Here is an 18064-nt window from a genome sequence, read left to right as displayed (position 1 = left end):
TCTCTGACCCTCAGTGGCTGCTGTTCTTTCTCCCTGACAGAGTGAGGATTAGGTAGTCAGCTCCATCTGGGCCCTTCTTGGGTTCTTTGCATCTTTCGGGCTGTTTTCTCTGGCTAAAGCAGGGGACAGAATTGGGGGGCCTGGTCCAGGGGAAGGAGAACTCTGCTTTGGGATGCAGGGAGGATGGGGAAGGATGGTTCCTTGATCTCTGTGCCAAGAGGCCTGTTCACAGCAGGGCTGCTGCTCCAAGCCTCTAACAGAGCTGAGCAGCAGCACCTGTGCCCCAAAAGCCTCCCCCTGTCCCTTGCCGTGTGCCACGAGGGACCCAGGAGCTGTGCTGTTAAACACTTCTTTATTTCTCCGCGTCCAGCTTTCAGCCAGCCCCTGGCAGGGCCCTCCTGCTGTGACGGCCTCCGGCTGCGTTACCCCCACTCCTGCCTGTCCCCCCTCCAGCCGATGCCACCCCAGGAGCTCCCCAGTGCCCCCAGGGCTGGCTGTGGAGCCCCTCTCCGGCTGCACTGCCCCACAGAAGAAAAAGCTAAGGCTGAAGCAGAGCAAGGCACGTCCTACCTGCATCCGAACCCCTGCGGTGTGCCCAGGACAAAGGGACATCCTCCTGGCTGCCACCACCCCCCTTCCCAGCATGGTCATTCCCCCGTGCCCCCTTTTTTTTGCAGGAGCAGGCTGGTGGCCAGCTTTCTCTGCTGGCTCCCAGGGAAAGGACCCTACTCCAGGAGGGGCAGGGACCCTATTCCAGGTGGGACGGGGCTGCCAGGTGGCCCACAGCCAGGTTTGGGGATGGGGACAGGCACGGGGCAATGCACCTGGAGCGCCTCGTTCCCAGCAGTCACTCAACCAACGCTACAGGAGGGAGGTGGTTGGGGTTAGGGGACCACCTCTGAGCCTATGTTAGGGGGGAAGGGGGGCGGCCCCCGCCTTAGAGAGCCGTGTCTTCAGCCTCGATGCAGGGCCCGAAGAGCTTCTCCGCAGTGGCTTTGCCGTCATACTTGGGCAGGTTGCCACCGAAGTCTGCCGGCAGGATGTCGGCGTCGATCTCCTGGTAGAAGGACTCCAGCTCCTCGCCGTGCACAAAGACCTGGCGCGAGGGGAGCGACCCTCAGCAGAGAGCTGGTGACCCCACAGGTGGCAAAGGGGTGCCTGGGGGGTGCCGGCAGTGCTGGGAGCCAGCAGCAGTCCCAGCTCTTCCACCTTCTTCCCCCCGTCTGCTCGGCTTTACCCCCCTTTGCCCCCGGGTCCCCTCCCCGCACTCACCCTCTCCAGCAGTTTGCTTTTCAGGAAGGGTTTGACCACGTTGTAGGTCGTGGTGAAGTACCAAGGCTGGTGGATGAAGTGCACGGCCTTGAAGCGCGCTGGGAAGGAGTCCTAGGATGCCAAGCCCAGATGGGGACAGTCACAGACCGTGCTCCACGTAGGGCTGGGAGAGGAGGTGGGCAGCAAGAGAAACCCCACACTGCCTCCACGCCCCTTCCCCAGCCTCCCTCTTTTGTTCTGACCCAGAGGTTCAGCCATCCCAGCCCCAGGAGCAGCAGGGAAGCTGCAGAGATCCCATCTTGCAGGATTAAGCCAATTAAGGAGCAAAGGAAGGAGGGTGTGATGGGGAACAGCCCCTCCATGATGGCAATCCAGCCCCCTGCTGGCCCTGGGCACATTCTCTTCCAGCTCACCTGCAGCATGTCCACCATCTTCTTGAGCTCGGAAGGTTTGATCCCTGACGCCTGCTGCATGGTGAAGCCCTTGAAGTTCTCAATGATGCAGAACCCGTTGATCTGGGTCTCTTCGTTTTCCAGCAGCTTCTCCAAGATAACGCAGTAGGCACGAAGGATCTGGATGGGAGGAGTGACAGCAGGCTCCGTGCCTCCATTTCCTCCTTTGCCCTGCGGGTCCTTCCTTTCTAAAGCCCCCCGATTTAGTGGTGTGGTGCCCCCTTCACCCCAAGCTATCTGGGCTGGGAGATGCACACCCTGTGCCCTGCAACCCGCACCACACCAGGAGGAAAGAAGGGGAGCCCCTTGGGACGGACCAGGAGAAATTCAGAGTTTTACTTAAACCTGGGTGGAACAACCCCCAAAAACCTGCTGACCTCGTCGAAGGTGATCTCCTCGTAGTCCCAGTTCTCGATGTTGAAGAGCATCACCACCCGGCCGTACTTGTCCCTGCTGGCCAGGATGCCGGGGTAGCCCGCCTCGATGGTGCTGCGCACAGCCTCGGGGGTCAGGTTGTCGAAGAGCTCGGGGTACTGCTGCCGAAAGTTCACGTAGCCTGCGGGGGGACAAAGCTGCTCACCCGTCCTTGGGAAGCCGGGAGAGCACGGGGTGAGCTCCCCGCCCCTGGCACCCCGCAGGCACGGAATATGGGAACGTGCTGGGAAAATGGGGGTGAACAAAACAGCTCGTCTGCGAGCCAGTGCTGATAATTACAACTCATTATCCACCCGGCAGACACAAAGGAGAGCAGAGCAGAGCCAGGCAGGAAAAAGCCCGTGGCCAACCCCTGCTCCCTGTCCGTTCCGTGTGCCACCCCCAGCATGGGGAGGGGGTGCCACAAGCCCACCCCTGCCCTGGAGTGGTCCCAGGGGTGCTGAGCCCCCCAGGCACCGTGCACAAAACGCATCAGGATGCGAGCAGAGACCTCCAGCCCTGCCTTTTGCTGCTGCTGCTCGCTCCCGTGCCCTGCCAGGGGTCTGGGTGCACTGGGAGGTGCAGAGAGGGACTAGGACACCCATCCCCACCCACCCCCACAGCGCAGGGCCCCCCACCTTTCAGCAGGTCGTAGGCCCTGTGGACGTCGAACTTGCGGGCACGGATGAAGCGGAGGAAGAAGGAGTCGTCCTTGCCCTGCATCTTCTCGGCCACCGCCTTGCAGACGTCCTCGCTGCCCGCCCGCTCCTGCACCAGCTCCCGCAGCGCCCTCACCGCCGCCTCCCTCTGCTCCTCGGTCTCGTTCAGCTCGTCCTTTGCCTGGGGTGGGGAGCAGGGAAGGGTCCTCAGCATCCTCACAAAGCCCTGGGGACCCCGAGCCACCCACAGACCCACCCCGGCGTGTGTTTTGGCACAGAAAAGCAGCCGGACATGGTGCCGCGGGCTGCGGGTCCCTGGGCTGTGCCTCACCTTCTGCAGGGTGTGCGGGGGGATCTGCTGGCACCTCCCAAAAACGGGGCCATGGTCCTTGGTGGTGAGGCGCTCCAGCTTGGTGCGCAGGGCCTGCTCCTCCTCCGAGACGATGCGGAAGGTGCCCGTCTGGGGGCGAGGAGAGGATGGGGGGCTGAGGAATCCTCTGCTCACAGCCCCCCACCTCCCTCCCCGCCAGCCCCACGAGGCTGGGGACAGCCCCGGCGCTGTGCGGGTCCCTCTGGGCTGCACCCCAAGGGACAGGGAAGAGCGAGGGGTGCCACAGCTCAGCGCTGCAGGGAGGGGATGCTCAGTACTCACAACAGCAGACATGTTGCCTCTAGCCTTTATCAGCAGCAGGACACTGGAAGAGAGGAGGAGGAATTACCGTGGGGATCTGAAGCCCCTGCAGACCCTGTGCCCCTGTCCCTCCTGCCCTGATCCCACAGAGGCTGCACTGGGGTGGAGGAGGGTACCTGGTGGGCACAGCACCCTCAGCTCCACCGCCCGCTGCCCGTGGGGCTGCCTGGTGGAAGCTGAGAGTGTTGGAGAAACACCAGGGCTGTTTGCAAAAGCAGATTAAATACGTGGGTATTGGTCATCTGATGCCTCCAGCATGGTGTTTTTTCTGGTTTTACATTTTTTGGGAGGCTGTGGCCAAGAACAACCATGGGTCATGGGGACACACAACCCCAGGAGCTCCTCCAGCACGGTGTTACCTCTGACCACATCCAGGGCAGTGCGGGGAGCACCAAGTGCTTCCCAAGATCTGGCACGAGCAACATGCCCCAAGCAGCACGCGTGGTGTGGGTCCTGCTGCCCTGTGGGTGCTCATCGTGCTGCTCTGGGGAGTCCCTGTAGGATGGCCCAGAGCTGCCACGGCCCTGCTGAGCTGCTGGGTTGGGGATGTTTGCGGGAATGGGGTGTAACGGGGTGTCCTCCTGCTCCCCAAATGCTCCCCTTGGCCCTTGGGCTCTTCCTGTACCACTCCAAGGCTTGAGTCATGGAGGGCGATGCAGAACGACCTCAGGCAACGCTCCCACCTCCTCCTCTTAACACAGAGCTGCCTTCCCTGCCCACCCTGTTGCCTTTCATTCCTGGCACGCTGTCCCCATGATATTCACCAAACACCAGAGCCCCTGCAGCTCCAGAGCCCATCCCCAGCCGTGACACCAGACCCCAAAACCCCTCAGCATCTCCCCAGTGCCCCGCTTGTCCCAACACCTCCCATGGGTTCCCCCACCAGCACTCCCTTTTTTGAGGCACGGAAAACAACCCCAGTCCCGGAGGTGACAGGTCGAGGAAGGCTGGGCCACGGGGCCTGATGCAAAATATTTCAGCTGCAAAACGTTCCCCATACTCACCAGGGACAGGGAAAACCTGCACCAGGCTGGGAGCGCGGAGTGGGGCCAGGCAGCTGGGCAGCGAGGCCGGAGTGGAGCAGCAAGAAAAGCCAGGAGAAAGCTTTGTAGAGTCACCGGGTTGGGATTAGGCCGTCACAAGGCATCAACTCGCCGCAGCTTTATAATTAAGTCCGCGCGAAGCAGGCTGCGAGCCCCGTTAAAACCTTACAAAAGGCAGATGAGGAGAGGGGAGGACGGAGCAGGAGGGCTGCGGGCCGGGTGCGCGGAGGGGCGGGCTGCTGGGCCCGATTAACGAAGTATAAAAGCTCCTCATTGTGTAACCCCCTCATTAGCGTGGGGCCGGGGGTGGGCAGCATGCCACCCCCCGCCTCTGCCCCCAGCTCTGCGAGCAGAGAGCACGGGGGGAGCTCGGCCGGGGTGCTTGTGGGGCAGGTGGGGATGCACCCACATCCTCTCCTCCTCCGCTGTCACCTCCCTGCAAAGCAGCATTTGTTTTGCTTTAAAAATAATAAAAAATGTGGGCAAACGGTGTCCTCGAATGGGGCTGGTCCTGTGTGGTGTGGACAGCCCTGGTGTGGAGGTTCACTGGTGGTGTCCTGCACACAGAGGGGACGGCCAGGGGATGGGGATCACAGGCAATCCTGGTGATCCCAATGCTTGGCTTCTCTGGGAACTTGAGGGCAGCCCACCTCGGGGCCAGAGGGATAATTTGGGGACAGTGACACGAGGCTTTTTGAGGTGTCCACGTCACCGTGTGCCCAGGCTGCTGGGCGCTGGGGAGCTCTTCCAGCCTTCTCTCTCCATCGGGACAGGTTTATGGGGTCAGGATGAGGACGGTGCCACGCACGGCTGCTTCCTGCAGCCCCGTGGCTCCTCCACGGGGAGGGAAGACAGGAGCCCATTGAGAGCCAGGGGCTTGGCTGCGCTCCTGCTGCACTGGGGATTTGGGGGGTGGTGGTGGTGAACGGGAAAGAAGGGGCTTACACAAGGCATGTTTTGTAACGCCGTGAGGATTTACGGATTTGGATTTCACCACGCTGCCCCACAGCAGAGCTGAGACCCCTCGGTGAGGGAGGAGGAGGAGGAGGAGGAAGGCACGGGGCTCCCACAGAGGGGCAGGAGGGGGAAACCCGTGCCTGGAGCAAGCCCCCCGGTGACGCCAGAGCCACCAGCAGCCCAGTCCCTGCCCTGTGCCGACCCCACACGGCCCCAGCTGTGCCCTGGCCCTTTCTCTGGGCATTTCTCCACAGACCAGCCCCGAGGGGTGGCAGCCCCGTGAGGGCAAACCACGGGGATTTTTGCATCTGGAGCCCTTGGGGGAGCACCGGGACAGCCCCAAAGCCCTGTTCTGAGCTGCGTGACCCCGCTGAGGGGCTCACCAAGCCGTCCGCCCTGCCTCAGAGCGGCCAAACCCCATCCCAAGGGGAATGGGGGCACGGCGCCCACATGGACCCCATGCCCTGCCACTCGCAGGCAACAGCTTTGGGGATAAAGTGGGGCTAAAGTGGGGTTAGACACACGGCAGGGGGCTGCGTGCCGAGGGCTCGGCGTGTCCCTAAACCCCCCCACAGCCCCCCAGCGCCACAGCCCCGCGGAGCAGCCGGGGCCGGGACTCGAACCCGTGACCTTGGGGGTTGGAACTGGGAGGGGGAGGGGCAGGGGTCGGGCTCCCTCAGGCCACCGGAAGTGAGGGCCGGGGGGCGGGCGCTGTTGCCATGGTGACGGGCGGCACTTCCGGGCGGGAGTTTCGGGCGGGCGGGCAAGATGGCGGCGGCCATGGCGCAGCGCGTCCTGGCGCTGGCGGCCGAGGAGGGCCCCGAGCGGCTCCAGGAGGCCCTGCAGGGCCTGGGGGAGGACGAGGTGCGCGGTCGTGGCCCCCCCGTAACCCCTCACCCCCGAGCCGGGGGCTCTCCTGGCGGCGTCTGGGGCGCCTGGCAGCTTGGCCTTCTCGTTGCAGCTGGGCGAGATGGTGACGAAGCAGGCCCTGAGGGGCAGGGAGACGGCGGCGCTGCTGAGGGGGATCTTCAGAGGTGGGTGGTGGCGGGGCTGGGCCCCCGGGGGGGGCACGGTGAGCTGGGTGAGCTGGGTGGGGCTGTGGGCAGCAGCACGGGCTGTGAGGGGCGCCTCTGGGGAGAGCCAGGCGGTTGTAAGCGGGATGTGACAGCACGAAGTGATTATGCAGTGAAAAGGGAGCTGGAGTAACGCGTTTTTGGTGACCGCATTCTATATTGGCTTGACTTTTGCTGGCACGTAGGTGTGTTTCACCTGCTGGCTGCTGAAGCTCAGTTCCCAAGTGGTTCGCCTCAAAATGCTGCCACTTGCCGAGCCTGGAGGGCAGGTTGGCAGAACCAGAGTGTGGCAAGAGGGCTGAGTGTTTCGGCGGTTTTATCCAAGAGATTCTCATTTCCTGTACTCCGTTTTTTATCTGTGTTGTCAGATATACAAAATGGGGAGCTACGGCTGAGTGACGGTTTAGCCCTGCAAATTTCCTGTTTAGAAAGGCGTTGTTATTTGTATAACCTTGTTTCCATTCCTCATCTTCCTTTGTTTTCTCATTATAAGGCTCCCCGTGTTCCCAGCCGAGTGGCGTTCTCAGGAGGCTGCAGGTGTACAAGCACTGCGTCCCGCTGGTGGAGTCAGGGGATCTGCACTTGAGCAAGGCGTCCGAAATCATCGGGCTGCTGATGCTGGAGGTAGGAGCTCCTCAGGGCTGGCTCTCCTGAGGCCTGCTGCCTATCCCCTAGCAAGTACACCGAGTGCTTCACCACTGAGACAAATGAGCTGTGGATCTGCCCTGGACTAAGAGGGTCTTGGAACTTGCCGTGTGTTTAAACATGATTTTCTTTGGATATCTAGACCTAGACTCCAAAATCGTAATTGCCTTCACTTGATTAGGTGCTCTGTTCTGTCCAAGACAGCATGGAATAGAGGTCGTGGGGTGAACTCCCCCTTTAGACGCCCTGCACTGTGAGAAATGTCACAGTTCTGAGTGTTTGGTGACCATGAGGACGTGTATGAGGAGAGTTCCTGTGCCTGCCCCAGGCTCTTTCACGTTATTCCATCTTCTCCCAGGTTCGCCAGCTGCCAGGCCCCGCGTTGGCTGAGCTTGCCACCCTGTTTGTTGATGTTGTTAAGGGCGGCAGCCTGTCTAATGGGAAATCCTTGGAGCTGTTTTCCACTGTTCTTACCGCGTTGGCCAGCTCAAAGGAGAGCCTGGCTTATGGGAAAGGTAACCTTCTCCTTCTGTCAGCCTCTCCTCTCTCCCTCTGGAGCGTACACCTAAAAGACTTTTGCTTTTTTAGGTGAACTGAATGGGGAAGAGTTTAAGAAACAGCTGATAAATACTCTTTGCTCCAGCAAGTACGTACCTCTCGGCCAGCTCCGCTGTGCGTTAGCTTGGTAAAAACTCAGCCAGGGCCTAGTCCTGTTTGGGCTTTTTACAGAAATCCCTGTGACACCCCAGAGGCGTGGCGAGAGCTAAATCTGCAGTTAGATGTGTCCACAGCCCTGTCGTTTCCTTAGTTATGTGTCAAAACAGTGTGCTTTGTGTTGTGCTTTGAGAAGGACGTGGTGACGAGTTGGATGGCTCTGTCTGTGTCCTGTTCTGTCGTCTTTGAATCTGTGCCCTCTGTGACAGTGTCCTCCCTGGCTGGAAAGGCAAAGGAACAGCCTGTTGCCAGGTCTTGTAACAGTGTTGTGTGAGTTGGTCTCAGGAAGTGTTTGTTTTTATTCCTTTCTTGATGTTTGTTGTTGTGGGGGCCAGGGCAGTTTGGAACCATTCTAAGTCTGGGTAATTTGGGTGACAGTGGTGATTTCAGGTTGGAAATTTGGCTTCTGATCTTAATATCAGGAAGTAACAAACAGGGAAACTGAATCAAGGGATAAACAATAATTCTGCTTCCACTCAGTTTCCTGGCAAACTTTTGTTTTGTCAGGTGGGACCCTCAGAGCGTGATACATCTTGCCAACATGTTCAGGTAATTTTTCTTTCCTTCAGCAAGCACCAATGCTTTCTTGTGCTGCAGTCATCTCCATGTCCCATCTCACAGGTAATTTGGGGAAAGTGCAAATTGTCTGAGCATAGCAGGTGTCACCCCGTGGGTGTTTCGGTCAATGAATGTCCAGATTGAACAGTATCCTGGGACAGTGCTTGGGTATTGGGTGATCTCTGTTCTGCTGAGAGCTTTGGGAGCTTGCTGCCTGCCTGTACGTGAACTCTTTGTCTAGTTATGGGTTGAATCTACTGGGGGACTCTGAAGGAAATTCATGAAAATGATCAGGCTCTGTCTTTGGTCCAACAGGGATATTCCACTGTCGGGAGAGGAGCTGCAGTTTGTGGTGGAAAAGGTCCTTAGGATGTTCTCCAAATTAGACCTGCAGGAAATCCCCCCCCTGGTCTATCAGCTGCTGCTGCTTTCTGCTAAGGTAACAGCTCATGGGAGGTGGCCTCCTCCTGAGCATGCATCACAAGAAAAAATATACACAAGCTGAGCTACAGGCTGGATTTTGGAAGGGGTTTTGATCGCTCCCAATCTGCCGTGGGGAGCAGGACATCATCAGCTTTGTTTTGTTTTGCTTTTTTCCTCTATCTCCCTCTGGCCTGAAGAAGCTGAATGCTCAGAGGAAGATACAAGCTTGTTCTTTTATGGGGAACTGTAGCAGGGAACCTTTGGGAAATAAGGGATGAGCTCAGACCCAGGGGACAGCAGAGTGGATTGCTTTCAGTATTCTTAAGCGTGGGTCTGCTCACTCTTTGTGGCCTGCTTGCCTCTAGTGTAATATTGCCTCGTGCAGTATAACTCTTCTGGGTTGTACTGTGACTTGTACTGGAAATGTCTCCCCTTCTGTCTCGTCCTGCAAGTGGAGGCTGCCAGCGACATATCTGCCCTTTGTCAGAGCGATCTGGCTCTTGCTTTGTTTGTGACTGAGTACCTGCCAAAAGGGTCCAGACAAAAGCGAATTACCCATGTGTTACGGGAGGTCGTTGGTGTCCACTGGCCAAAATGTGATCATATATATATGAAGTTACGAGTTTGAAAACCTTCCTAATTGATTATAATATAAAGGATCCTTTCCAATTAATAACGACTTGGAACAAAACAAAAAACTGTGAGAGGTGCAGCTTCTGCAACTCTTCAATAAGTGCGGTCAAAAGAAGGGGACAAACTAAAGTCATTGTTCGTCATTTCATCTGGAAGCGAGCAGTGCAGGAGCCTTCCAGCACCTCAGCAATTTATGAAGGGACATAAAGGATACCGTGACATTTGTAATTGCTGTGGGAATAGAGGGTAACTCCCCGGGATCTTGCAGACCACGCAGTTGCATAACGTAATGTCCTTTCTTGCAGGGCAGTAAGAAGACTGTTTTGGAAGGAATCATCAGTTTTTTCAATCAGTTGGACAAGAGACTGAAGGAAGAACAGAAGGTTCCGCAGTAAGTTCTCTCTCTGTCATCCCCTTTCTTTACAACCTGGGTACTTACACTCACCCTTGTCCTGCCCGGTACTCTTGAATGTGACAGGCCTTGTACAAGTACATACTCCCTGATGCCTAAGACATAATTTGTGGCATTGGATGGCTCTTTTATTTTTTTTAATCTGGTAAACCTTACAGATCAGTGGACCTTGAGGTAGCCACGGTGCCCCTAGACCAGCTCCGCCACGTGGAAGGCACTGTCATTCTCCATATCATTTCTGTTATCAACCTGGATCAGGACCTAGGCGAGGAGTTAATCAAACATCTGAAGGTATGACAGAGATGGAACAGGTGCTGTTCTTGAAGGTGTTGAAGCAGAGCTTTTAAAATCAACACTTGTTATCTTTAGAAGGGATTTAACAATTTTTATGGCCATTTTATGATTTCATGAAGTGTCACGTGGAAAGAGACGTGTTCCCATCTGTGCCACAGCAGCAGTGTGATAGGAGCTTGATAGTTTGATTGGTGGGATGCTGCAGTTGAAGCTAGCATGCTTTCTAACTATTGCTTACTATTTTCTAGACTGAGCAACAGAAGGACCCCGGTAAAGCTCTGTGTCCCTTCAGTGTGGCTCTTTTGCTGTCGGTTGCAGTAAAACACAGACTGCAAGAGCAGGTACGTGCGATAGATATACAGAGAACTTCTGTGGCAGTGCACACAGCCTTGTGTGAGAAGGGAAGAAGAGTTAGATCAATGTCTCATCAGAATCAGATTAAAAGTGGCTTTGGGATGCTGGTGGGGAGGCAGATCATCAGTACCCTGTAGTTTACCAAACACTATAAAAGACTCCAGAACAATATCAGAATTTTCCAGAATTGTAATTCCTGTGGGCCAAATGTTGTAGGGTGAGAAGAAAAGCATTGTCTACCTTCTCTAACATTTTGGCTCTGTGGTAGACACCTGAAGTGCATCTGGCAGCCAGTTACCTTCTCTGGGACACTTAATGAGGTTGGTGTATTTGTCCTGAGAAAGAAGTGAGTTAAGGTTTTTGGCAGGTTGTACTGAGACTTGTGTTCTGCCTGGTGCTTGTACTGGAACGTGCCCAAGATTATACAGATCCCATTTCAAAGATTATTTCCTCATGCTCAGTGATTTTATGTTCCAGATATTTGATTTCTTGAAAACATCAATCACAAGAAGCTGCAAGGACCTGCAGTTCCTGCAGGCCTCCAAGTTTCTGCAGGACTTGTTTCCTCAGCAGTATGATATAACAGCTGTGATTCTGGAGGTGGTGAAAAATAGGTGAGTTGTTGCTGTGCGCTGCAGAACGCTCAGCAGGCTTGGGGAGGGAGAGTGTTCCAGCCTTGCTGGAATGCTCTGGGATCACGTTTGCTGCTGACCTGTTACCAGCAGGGAACAATGTCAAAATCCAAAGGTTCTATCTTTTTGCCCAGAGAAGCTGTGGATGCCCCAACCCTGGAAGTGTTTAAGGCCTGGTTGGATGGGGCTTTGAGCAACCTGGTCTAGTGGAATGTGCCCCTGCTCATAGCAGGGGGGTTGGAATGGGATGATCTTTAAGATCCCTTCCAACCCCAACTTTTTTTGATGCTATGATTCTATCACAGTTTTCTACTGGTGAATTTAAACAAACAAACAAATTTAGATGTATAAATGTGCCTCCTCCACCCCAAATCTCAGCATCTGGTTGTACACAGGACTAAACCCATCAGAACCCTGTCTGTTTCTTGCTAGGAAAGAAACTGATGGTATGAGTCATGCTGCCTGCTGTAGTTTGTGTTCTGATCAAGGGATGAGTGATAGGTTCAGTGTTTACTTTCCTCCACATGGTTAGTCCTTTAAACATCCTGTGGGATATCTGTGATCTGTCATCAGTTGTCCTTTAGTTTGATGTGAGGCATTCCTCTTCTGCCTTCCTCTGTGTCTTGAAGACTCAGGATCTATAGGATCTGTGCATCCAGACTGCAGCCCACTGTCACGCTGAGATGAGATTGAGTGCACACTTCCCATAGGAAGGAAACCTTTGGATTGGAAAAGAAGTCTGATGGCTGGAGAGCCAGGAATGCAAAATGTGTGGGCTGAGCACCTGCCCCTCAACCTAAAGATAGTCACAGGGCTGAGAGGGGTGGTACCTTCCCTGGGGTGAACAAACACCTCTTGCTGCTGCTCTGCATCTGGAATGACTGGAGGATTTTAATACAGACTGCTCTAATCTAAATGTTTTCTGTGACTAAGTTGTTTCTTTTCTGATCTGTTTAATGTTTTCCCCAGTGCATTTGGCTGGGACCATGTTACTCAGGGCCTGGTGGATCTCGGCTTCAGCCTAATGGAATCGTATGAACCAAAAAAGCCCTTTGGAGGGAAAGCTGCTGAGACCAATTTTGGCCTTTCAAAAACACCAGCCCAGCAGGCTTGCAGACTGGGAGCAAGTATCCTGCTGGAAACATTTAAGGTAGCGTATGGTTTGGAGGGTTCTTTGCAGGGGGAATCTGTTCTTATTCTCTCTTGGTGAATGGTGTCAAAACCTTGCCTACAGTATCCACCATGAGCACTTCACAGACAGGATTTGGTTTCCTTTTTGTCCCTGTCCAGCAGGAAGAGGTCATCTTCATAAAGACCCAATCCTAATCTGTTCCGTCTAGCATGATACTTGTGTAAGCACTGTTACACAAGAGAGACTGCAGAGAAGGTAGAGAAATTCAGAGGTACAAAAAAAATGTGACAGCTGTGGGATTGAAACCAGCATCTTCACTGAAGTGGTAAATTTGCATCCCACAGACAATTTGACCCCATTATGTTTCAAGTGTACCGTGTGTGCCTTGCTGATGGGCTGGTTCTGATTGGACTGGGATGAAACCTGAATCAGCCTGTCTGAATTTAACTGAAAAAGGGACTTCTGACAACCAGTTCTAGTTTAGCCTTTAGATTTGGATGGATTTGCTTTGTGCAGGACAATGCCTGTGTTCTGGTGTACAGGAATGTCTTACGTTTGTGTAGGTATTGATTTTATTTGTTGTCTGTCATTTCAGGTCCATGAGCCCATCAGAAGTGATATTCTTGAGCAGGTCCTGAACAGAGTCCTCACAAAAGCAGCATCTCCCGTCAGCCACTTCATAGGTAACAGGAAAGAGAGAATTGTGTCCTGCTCTGTGAACACTTCAGAACGTAGCTTCTCAGAAGCTAAGTTCCTGTTGAAGTGACCCGAAACCAGGAAAATCTGTCGTTGCTTCTCACTGAGGTGCCAGCCTCGGATCACCTTGCGTTTGTCGCAGGTGAAAAATGTTTTCGGGCGGTTGCCGTGGAATGGCTGACGCACAGAAAGTTGGTGGCCATCAGTTGCTAGTCTTGCCTTCCCGGCAGCCTTGGTAGGTGCCTGGGAGTCCCTGGGGCTGCCAATGCCTGTGCTGCAGCCTCTTCTCTTATACCTTAGTGCCCTCTGGTGGGATGAGGCCCTGCAGCCAGGCTATGAGCATGTTGCACTTTGTGCCTGCCGTAGAGCTCAGATTATCAATGCTCATCCTATTATGACTTCTCCAAGGAATGGAAGGGCTTTGATTGTTCTGTAATTGTTAACCCTACAGAAATCTTTTGCTCTCTTTCCTAATATAGACTTGGCCCCTTGGCAGCAGCTGCTCCTTTTGTCATTTTATTTTTCAGACTTGCTGTCCAATATTGTTGTGTCTGCTCCTCTTGTGCTTCAGAATTCATCCTCCAGAGTCACAGAGACCTTTGACAATTTATCTTTTCTGCCCATTGACACAGTGCAAGGGCTCCTCCGGGCAGTGCAGGTAAGGCTTAGCATTTCTCCATAAATGCCCTTGTTAGTTTAGTTCCAGCGATAGCTCCAGGCCACAATTACATGCATGATCTAATAACCTTTCTTGTAAAATAAGCCTTAATGCTCTGCTGTAGGTTGTTCAATGTAGCATGGAACTGTTCTTCAAGCATGGGTATGCACGTGCCCTCTAGCAAAAAACATGGTGCCGTTTGGAACGGTGCTGGAACTGCTCCGTGCTGACCTTTCATCTGAAAGATGCCCAGATGCTCCATGACATAGAAACCTAGGTATATGGGTCCAGATCAACAGCTGTAGCTGTCATTGTTGTTTTTTGTTTGTTTGTTTTTTTTAATCCTTCCAAGCTCCATGTCAGTATTTCTCTTTGGCTGGGCTGAGATATTGCCCTGGGGTTCAACTTCTCCCTGTTTAGCCCAAACTGATTATAGCAGTCATTTCCCAAACCCTCGCACTGTGTCCTCACTAACCTGCTAAGGTGTCCTGCTGCTACAGCTCTCTGGGTTTAATTTTATATTACGCTATTTTGACATGTTTTGGTTTCCCTACTGTACTGATGACAGTATTGGAAATGCAGGGCCAGATGGGCCTGAGGAAGATGAGCTCATATGCACCAAGGGCTTGGCATGCCTTAGTGCTTTTCTCTCCAAAGTATATTTTCCTTTCCAGCCCCTGCTCAAAGTCAGCATGTCAGTGAGGGACTCCCTGATACTTGTTCTCCAAAAAGCTATCTTTTCCAGGTAAGCTGGGAAGGGGATTCTTTGAAAAGACTTCTGCAACTCATATGTGTATTTTTTGGAGCAGAAGAATTTTTTGTTTGCTTTGGCTATGAGTCGTCTTACTGTGTTCTTCCAGTAATTAATGGTGACATCTGTCCCTTCGGCCTTAGGGCTGCAGTACAGTCAGAGCTCTACCCGCTGAGAGATCCCAACCCCCACATGAAAGGTCTTTGGAAATTCAGAAAGTTGTTGGGAACTCCAAACAAGAAGGCAAAATTAAAACCAATCCTATGCTCTCTACAAATGAGTACATCCAGATGCTAGGGAGAGTCCAGAAGGAACCACTGACTCCGGGGGAAGGTGGCATCTCAGCGTTCTGATCTCTTACAAAATGGTAGAGAAGCAGGCTTGTTGTCTTGGTAATGCTTTGAGCAATAAATACATCCTGCTGTCTTCATAATGCTGTGATTGTAGACTGGGTTCTGTGGGGCAGTGGCTGCCTGGTTATGAAAACAGAATTCATAATTCAGCATTATTATTCAAGGCAAGGGACTTGGTCTCGGGGAAGGATCTGGGGGTTTCCGTGAGCAAAGCAAAATAGCTTTCTTTTGAGGAATTTTGCATCTCTGAGATGAGCTCTGCGAGACAACCCTATTCCAGTTTTCAAGGGATGTTTAATGCTTGTGTCTGGGGCTCTCCCTCAATGTGAGCACTGGAAGGGCAGAAAGGAAATAAAATGCTGGGAGTGTAAAGCAAAGGAGTTCCCAGCAAGCTCCCAGCCTCTGAACTGCTTGGGGCTGTGTTGCCCTCTTGGGGAATACAGAGCCAGTGGGCCCAGGCACTGTGTTTTTGTGGACCTTTTTTCATCGCTGAGTTGTTCTTATGTTGTTCTTATGCTGTTCTTGCTTCCTCTCTTCTTTATGCTTCTCTTTTCTCCCCCTGACTCACAGGCAGCTCGATGCTCGTAAAGCTGCAGTTGCTGGCTTTTTGCTTCTGTTACGAAATTTTAAGATTCTGGGCAGCTTGACTTCTTCCCAGTGCAGCCAGGCCATTGGTGCCACTCAGGTGAGTGCTGCTCTGCAGGCTGTGGTGCAGGTATGTGACAGTCTTACATCTAACACGCGCAGTTTGAAGCAACTCGGAGTGCTGTGTTTCCCCAAAATGGAGATACAGCTTGAGTAAGGGTTAGTCCTGGAATTACTTTTGGAAATGCAGCATGCAAAGACAAGCTGGTCTGGGGATGTAGGTTCTCGGAGTCATTATCTCTTACAGCACGCTGCCTGGCAGCATGCTTATTTCATGACTATTTCAGTGACTGTTTAGGGGTCAGGCCCCTTTTCACCTTGCTTCTGTGCTATTTGAGAGCTGTAACCAGTATAACGTGACTAATATTCCATCTCAGGTCCAGGCAGATGTTCATGCCTGCTATAATTCTGCAGCTAATGAGGCCTTCTGCCTCGAAATCCTGGGCAGCCTGAGGCGATGTTTGAGCCAGCAAGCGGATGTCCGACTCATGTTATATGAGGTAAACATGGTTTCTCTGGCCTCCTTTTAAACAGTCAGTAGCTCTGCTGTAGTCTGGTTCTGCTGTAGCCCCAGGTAAATAATGATCACGTTATTGTAGAAAATGACCCATCGTCTCAGTTATGTTCTTCTTGGGACACGTACTTATACCAGGCACTGGATAAAAAAATATTATTTCTTTTTTCAATCCTTCTGCTTCTTTTTATTTTGGGCCATCATAAGCCCAAAGGCATGCTAATGTATTTTCCTTGTCTCGTGCATTGCTTAAGAGTAGAAATCAAAGTCTCTCTTCCTTTGGCGTGGCCAAGGAAATGGGAAGCGTGCTTGATGCCCAGTGGGGAGCAGTGTTATGGCAGGCATCGGATGGAAGCAGTGCAGCTCTGCTAACACGGGGCTCCAAAGAAAGCCCTGCTTGGAGAGAAGGGGGAAACTTCCTTAAAGATTGCATCAGGGACCTGTTTTTTCTCCTATCCTTTTGCAGTCTCCTTTAAAGGTTTGTTTTTCTGTAAGATTTCTCACGACAACGAGCCTAGTGTACAGAGCAATTTGTGGGTTCACATCTGAGTAACTGTGGGGTACCAGCTTGAGAGAAGTTAAACTGTTCAGATGAGAGAGATTTTGTTTCCTTCCTGACTTGGTTGGACTGACCTTTAGTGAGCTGCAAGTTTTGTATGTGTTTTTCAGTGTTGCTATAGGACTTGTGCTTGTTTTATCCATCCACTGAGATTTCTCAGTCTAAAGGATTTTTGCCTCCTACGGTTTCCCCACTGACTTGTTTTGCCTTTGAAGCAGGATTTCACAGTTTGAAGTTGGATCTAGTGCTGGTGTTAAATAGCAATGAAAGTCACTCTGGGCTTGATGCCACTGCTGCTAGGGAGATACAGCTTGTGAGAGGGCTCCTGCAAGGAAATATATGCTCTTTCTGATTCATACCTTCTTTCTGTTGAGTTTTTGCTTTGCCAGGTATGGGGTTTTACACTGAGCACATTGTTATTTGCTCATGGATGGTGCTAAAGGGTCATTTCTGTCTTGTGACGCAAACTTCTTTTGCATATGGTGTATTTTCTTTGTCAAGTAAGCCAAGTTGTCTTTCCTTCCTGTCTTCAGGGTTTCTATGATGTCCTTCGCAGGAACTCCCAGCTGGCCAGCTCTATAATGGAAACGCTCTTGTCCCAGGTAAAGCACTGCTCTGTGACACGAAGAATTCCGCACTGCGACCAGCACAGCAAGCAATTTAGGTTAAATATCAGGAAAATAGTTCTCCCACGCACTCACAAGACGTGTAAGTGCTGCGGCACTTCTACAGAGAGGTGTTTGAATCCCTGCTATATTGAGAAAGCAGACTAGGTAAACATCTGTGGAAACTGGTTCATATCCTGTCTCAGGACGCAGGATGGAAGAGAAATGATCTCTTGGAGCCCTTTACAATCCTTGACACTTCTTGCAGCATCTTGGAATTGATGCCCAGAGAAGTGTTTTGTGTGCTCCCCGTTCCTTAGCAGTGCACAGCAGTCAGCCTCCCATGCATCCCCAAGGATATGTAATTATTATTGCTGTCCTCCCATAGGGAGAGTACCCAAGTCCTTGTAGGATCTAGGAGGATTAACTCATCCCCCAACAGCGTTGCTCATGGCAACAAGACAATCACATTTCCTCAATCCATTGGACAGGCTGTGCTTTCTTTGAGACAAGTAATTTTCTTCCCTTTAATCATCCATAGAGTTCATGCTGACTAATTCCAGCTTTCCCATACCAGTATAGGGCCCGAGAAGGGAACAAGAACAGAGCCAAGGCAGCTTTTGGGTAGCAGAGGGCGATTGATGGGAATTTGGTGCAAACGGGGTACCATTTTATAGCATCATTACATGCCAAACTTTCCCTATTTGGTTCTGTTCCTACATCAGTACTTGGAGCATATCTCCTTCATGTGCTGTGCTGGATGGCAAGGACCTGGTGCAAGCACGGTCTGTCACAGGTTTGTTGTAGAGCCAAGGGTAGCTTCCATATCTGCCTGCGTCCTTGGGCCAGGAAGCCGGATGTTATACCAGGGCCAAACGTTCAGTATCGAGGTGGGGCAACAGGAAGAGTTCCTTTTCCTCGCTGT

General features: G+C 52.7%; 2 protein-coding genes across 4 annotated transcripts in view; one reads left to right on the top strand and one right to left on the bottom strand.

Annotated features, from left to right (window-relative positions):
• Window positions 1-797: 797 nt before the first annotated feature.
• RLBP1 (retinaldehyde binding protein 1) lies at window positions 798-4631 on the bottom strand. Of its 2 annotated transcripts, XM_005030025.6 has the most exons (8): window positions 4493-4631; window positions 3450-3492; window positions 3129-3257; window positions 2777-2978; window positions 2102-2280; window positions 1686-1844; window positions 1273-1383; window positions 798-1096 (listed from the first exon to the last, which is right to left on the bottom strand). In XM_005030025.6, exons 2-8 carry the CDS (start codon window positions 3459-3461, stop codon window positions 938-940), a joined length of 951 nt encoding a protein of 316 aa, XP_005030082.1. In that variant the 5' UTR covers window positions 3462-3492; window positions 4493-4631; the 3' UTR covers window positions 798-937. The 2 variants fall into 2 exon arrangements, with proteins under 2 accessions (XP_005030082.1, XP_038040788.2); XM_038184860.2 differs by having other exon boundaries at window positions 2777-3257.
• Window positions 4632-6194: 1563 nt separating this feature from the next.
• Window positions 6195-18064, top strand: part of FANCI (FA complementation group I) — a 24740-nt gene continuing 12870 nt past the window's right edge. For both annotated transcript variants that reach the window (XM_027465853.3, XM_027465852.3), the window contains exons 1-18: window positions 6195-6352; window positions 6450-6522; window positions 7055-7185; window positions 7565-7721; window positions 7795-7852; window positions 8428-8469; window positions 8794-8917; window positions 9840-9925; window positions 10105-10237; window positions 10489-10581; window positions 11072-11208; window positions 12196-12376; window positions 12954-13041; window positions 13582-13712; window positions 14387-14457; window positions 15387-15501; window positions 15839-15961; window positions 17068-17136. In XM_027465853.3, coding sequence (XP_027321654.3) covers window positions 6257-6352; window positions 6450-6522; window positions 7055-7185; window positions 7565-7721; window positions 7795-7852; window positions 8428-8469; window positions 8794-8917; window positions 9840-9925; window positions 10105-10237; window positions 10489-10581; window positions 11072-11208; window positions 12196-12376; window positions 12954-13041; window positions 13582-13712; window positions 14387-14457; window positions 15387-15501; window positions 15839-15961; window positions 17068-17136 — 1908 coding nt within the window. In that variant the 5' untranslated portion in view covers window positions 6195-6256. The remainder of the gene's footprint in view (window positions 6353-6449; window positions 6523-7054; window positions 7186-7564; window positions 7722-7794; window positions 7853-8427; window positions 8470-8793; window positions 8918-9839; window positions 9926-10104; window positions 10238-10488; window positions 10582-11071; window positions 11209-12195; window positions 12377-12953; window positions 13042-13581; window positions 13713-14386; window positions 14458-15386; window positions 15502-15838; window positions 15962-17067; window positions 17137-18064) is intronic.

The sequence above is a fragment of the Anas platyrhynchos genome, chromosome 11, assembly GCF_047663525.1.
Source record: "Anas platyrhynchos isolate ZD024472 breed Pekin duck chromosome 11, IASCAAS_PekinDuck_T2T, whole genome shotgun sequence".
Lineage (NCBI taxonomy): Eukaryota > Metazoa > Chordata > Aves > Anseriformes > Anatidae > Anas > Anas platyrhynchos.
The sequence above is the reverse complement of the archived record's forward strand: the minus strand, read 5'-3'. Positions and strand labels throughout refer to the sequence as shown.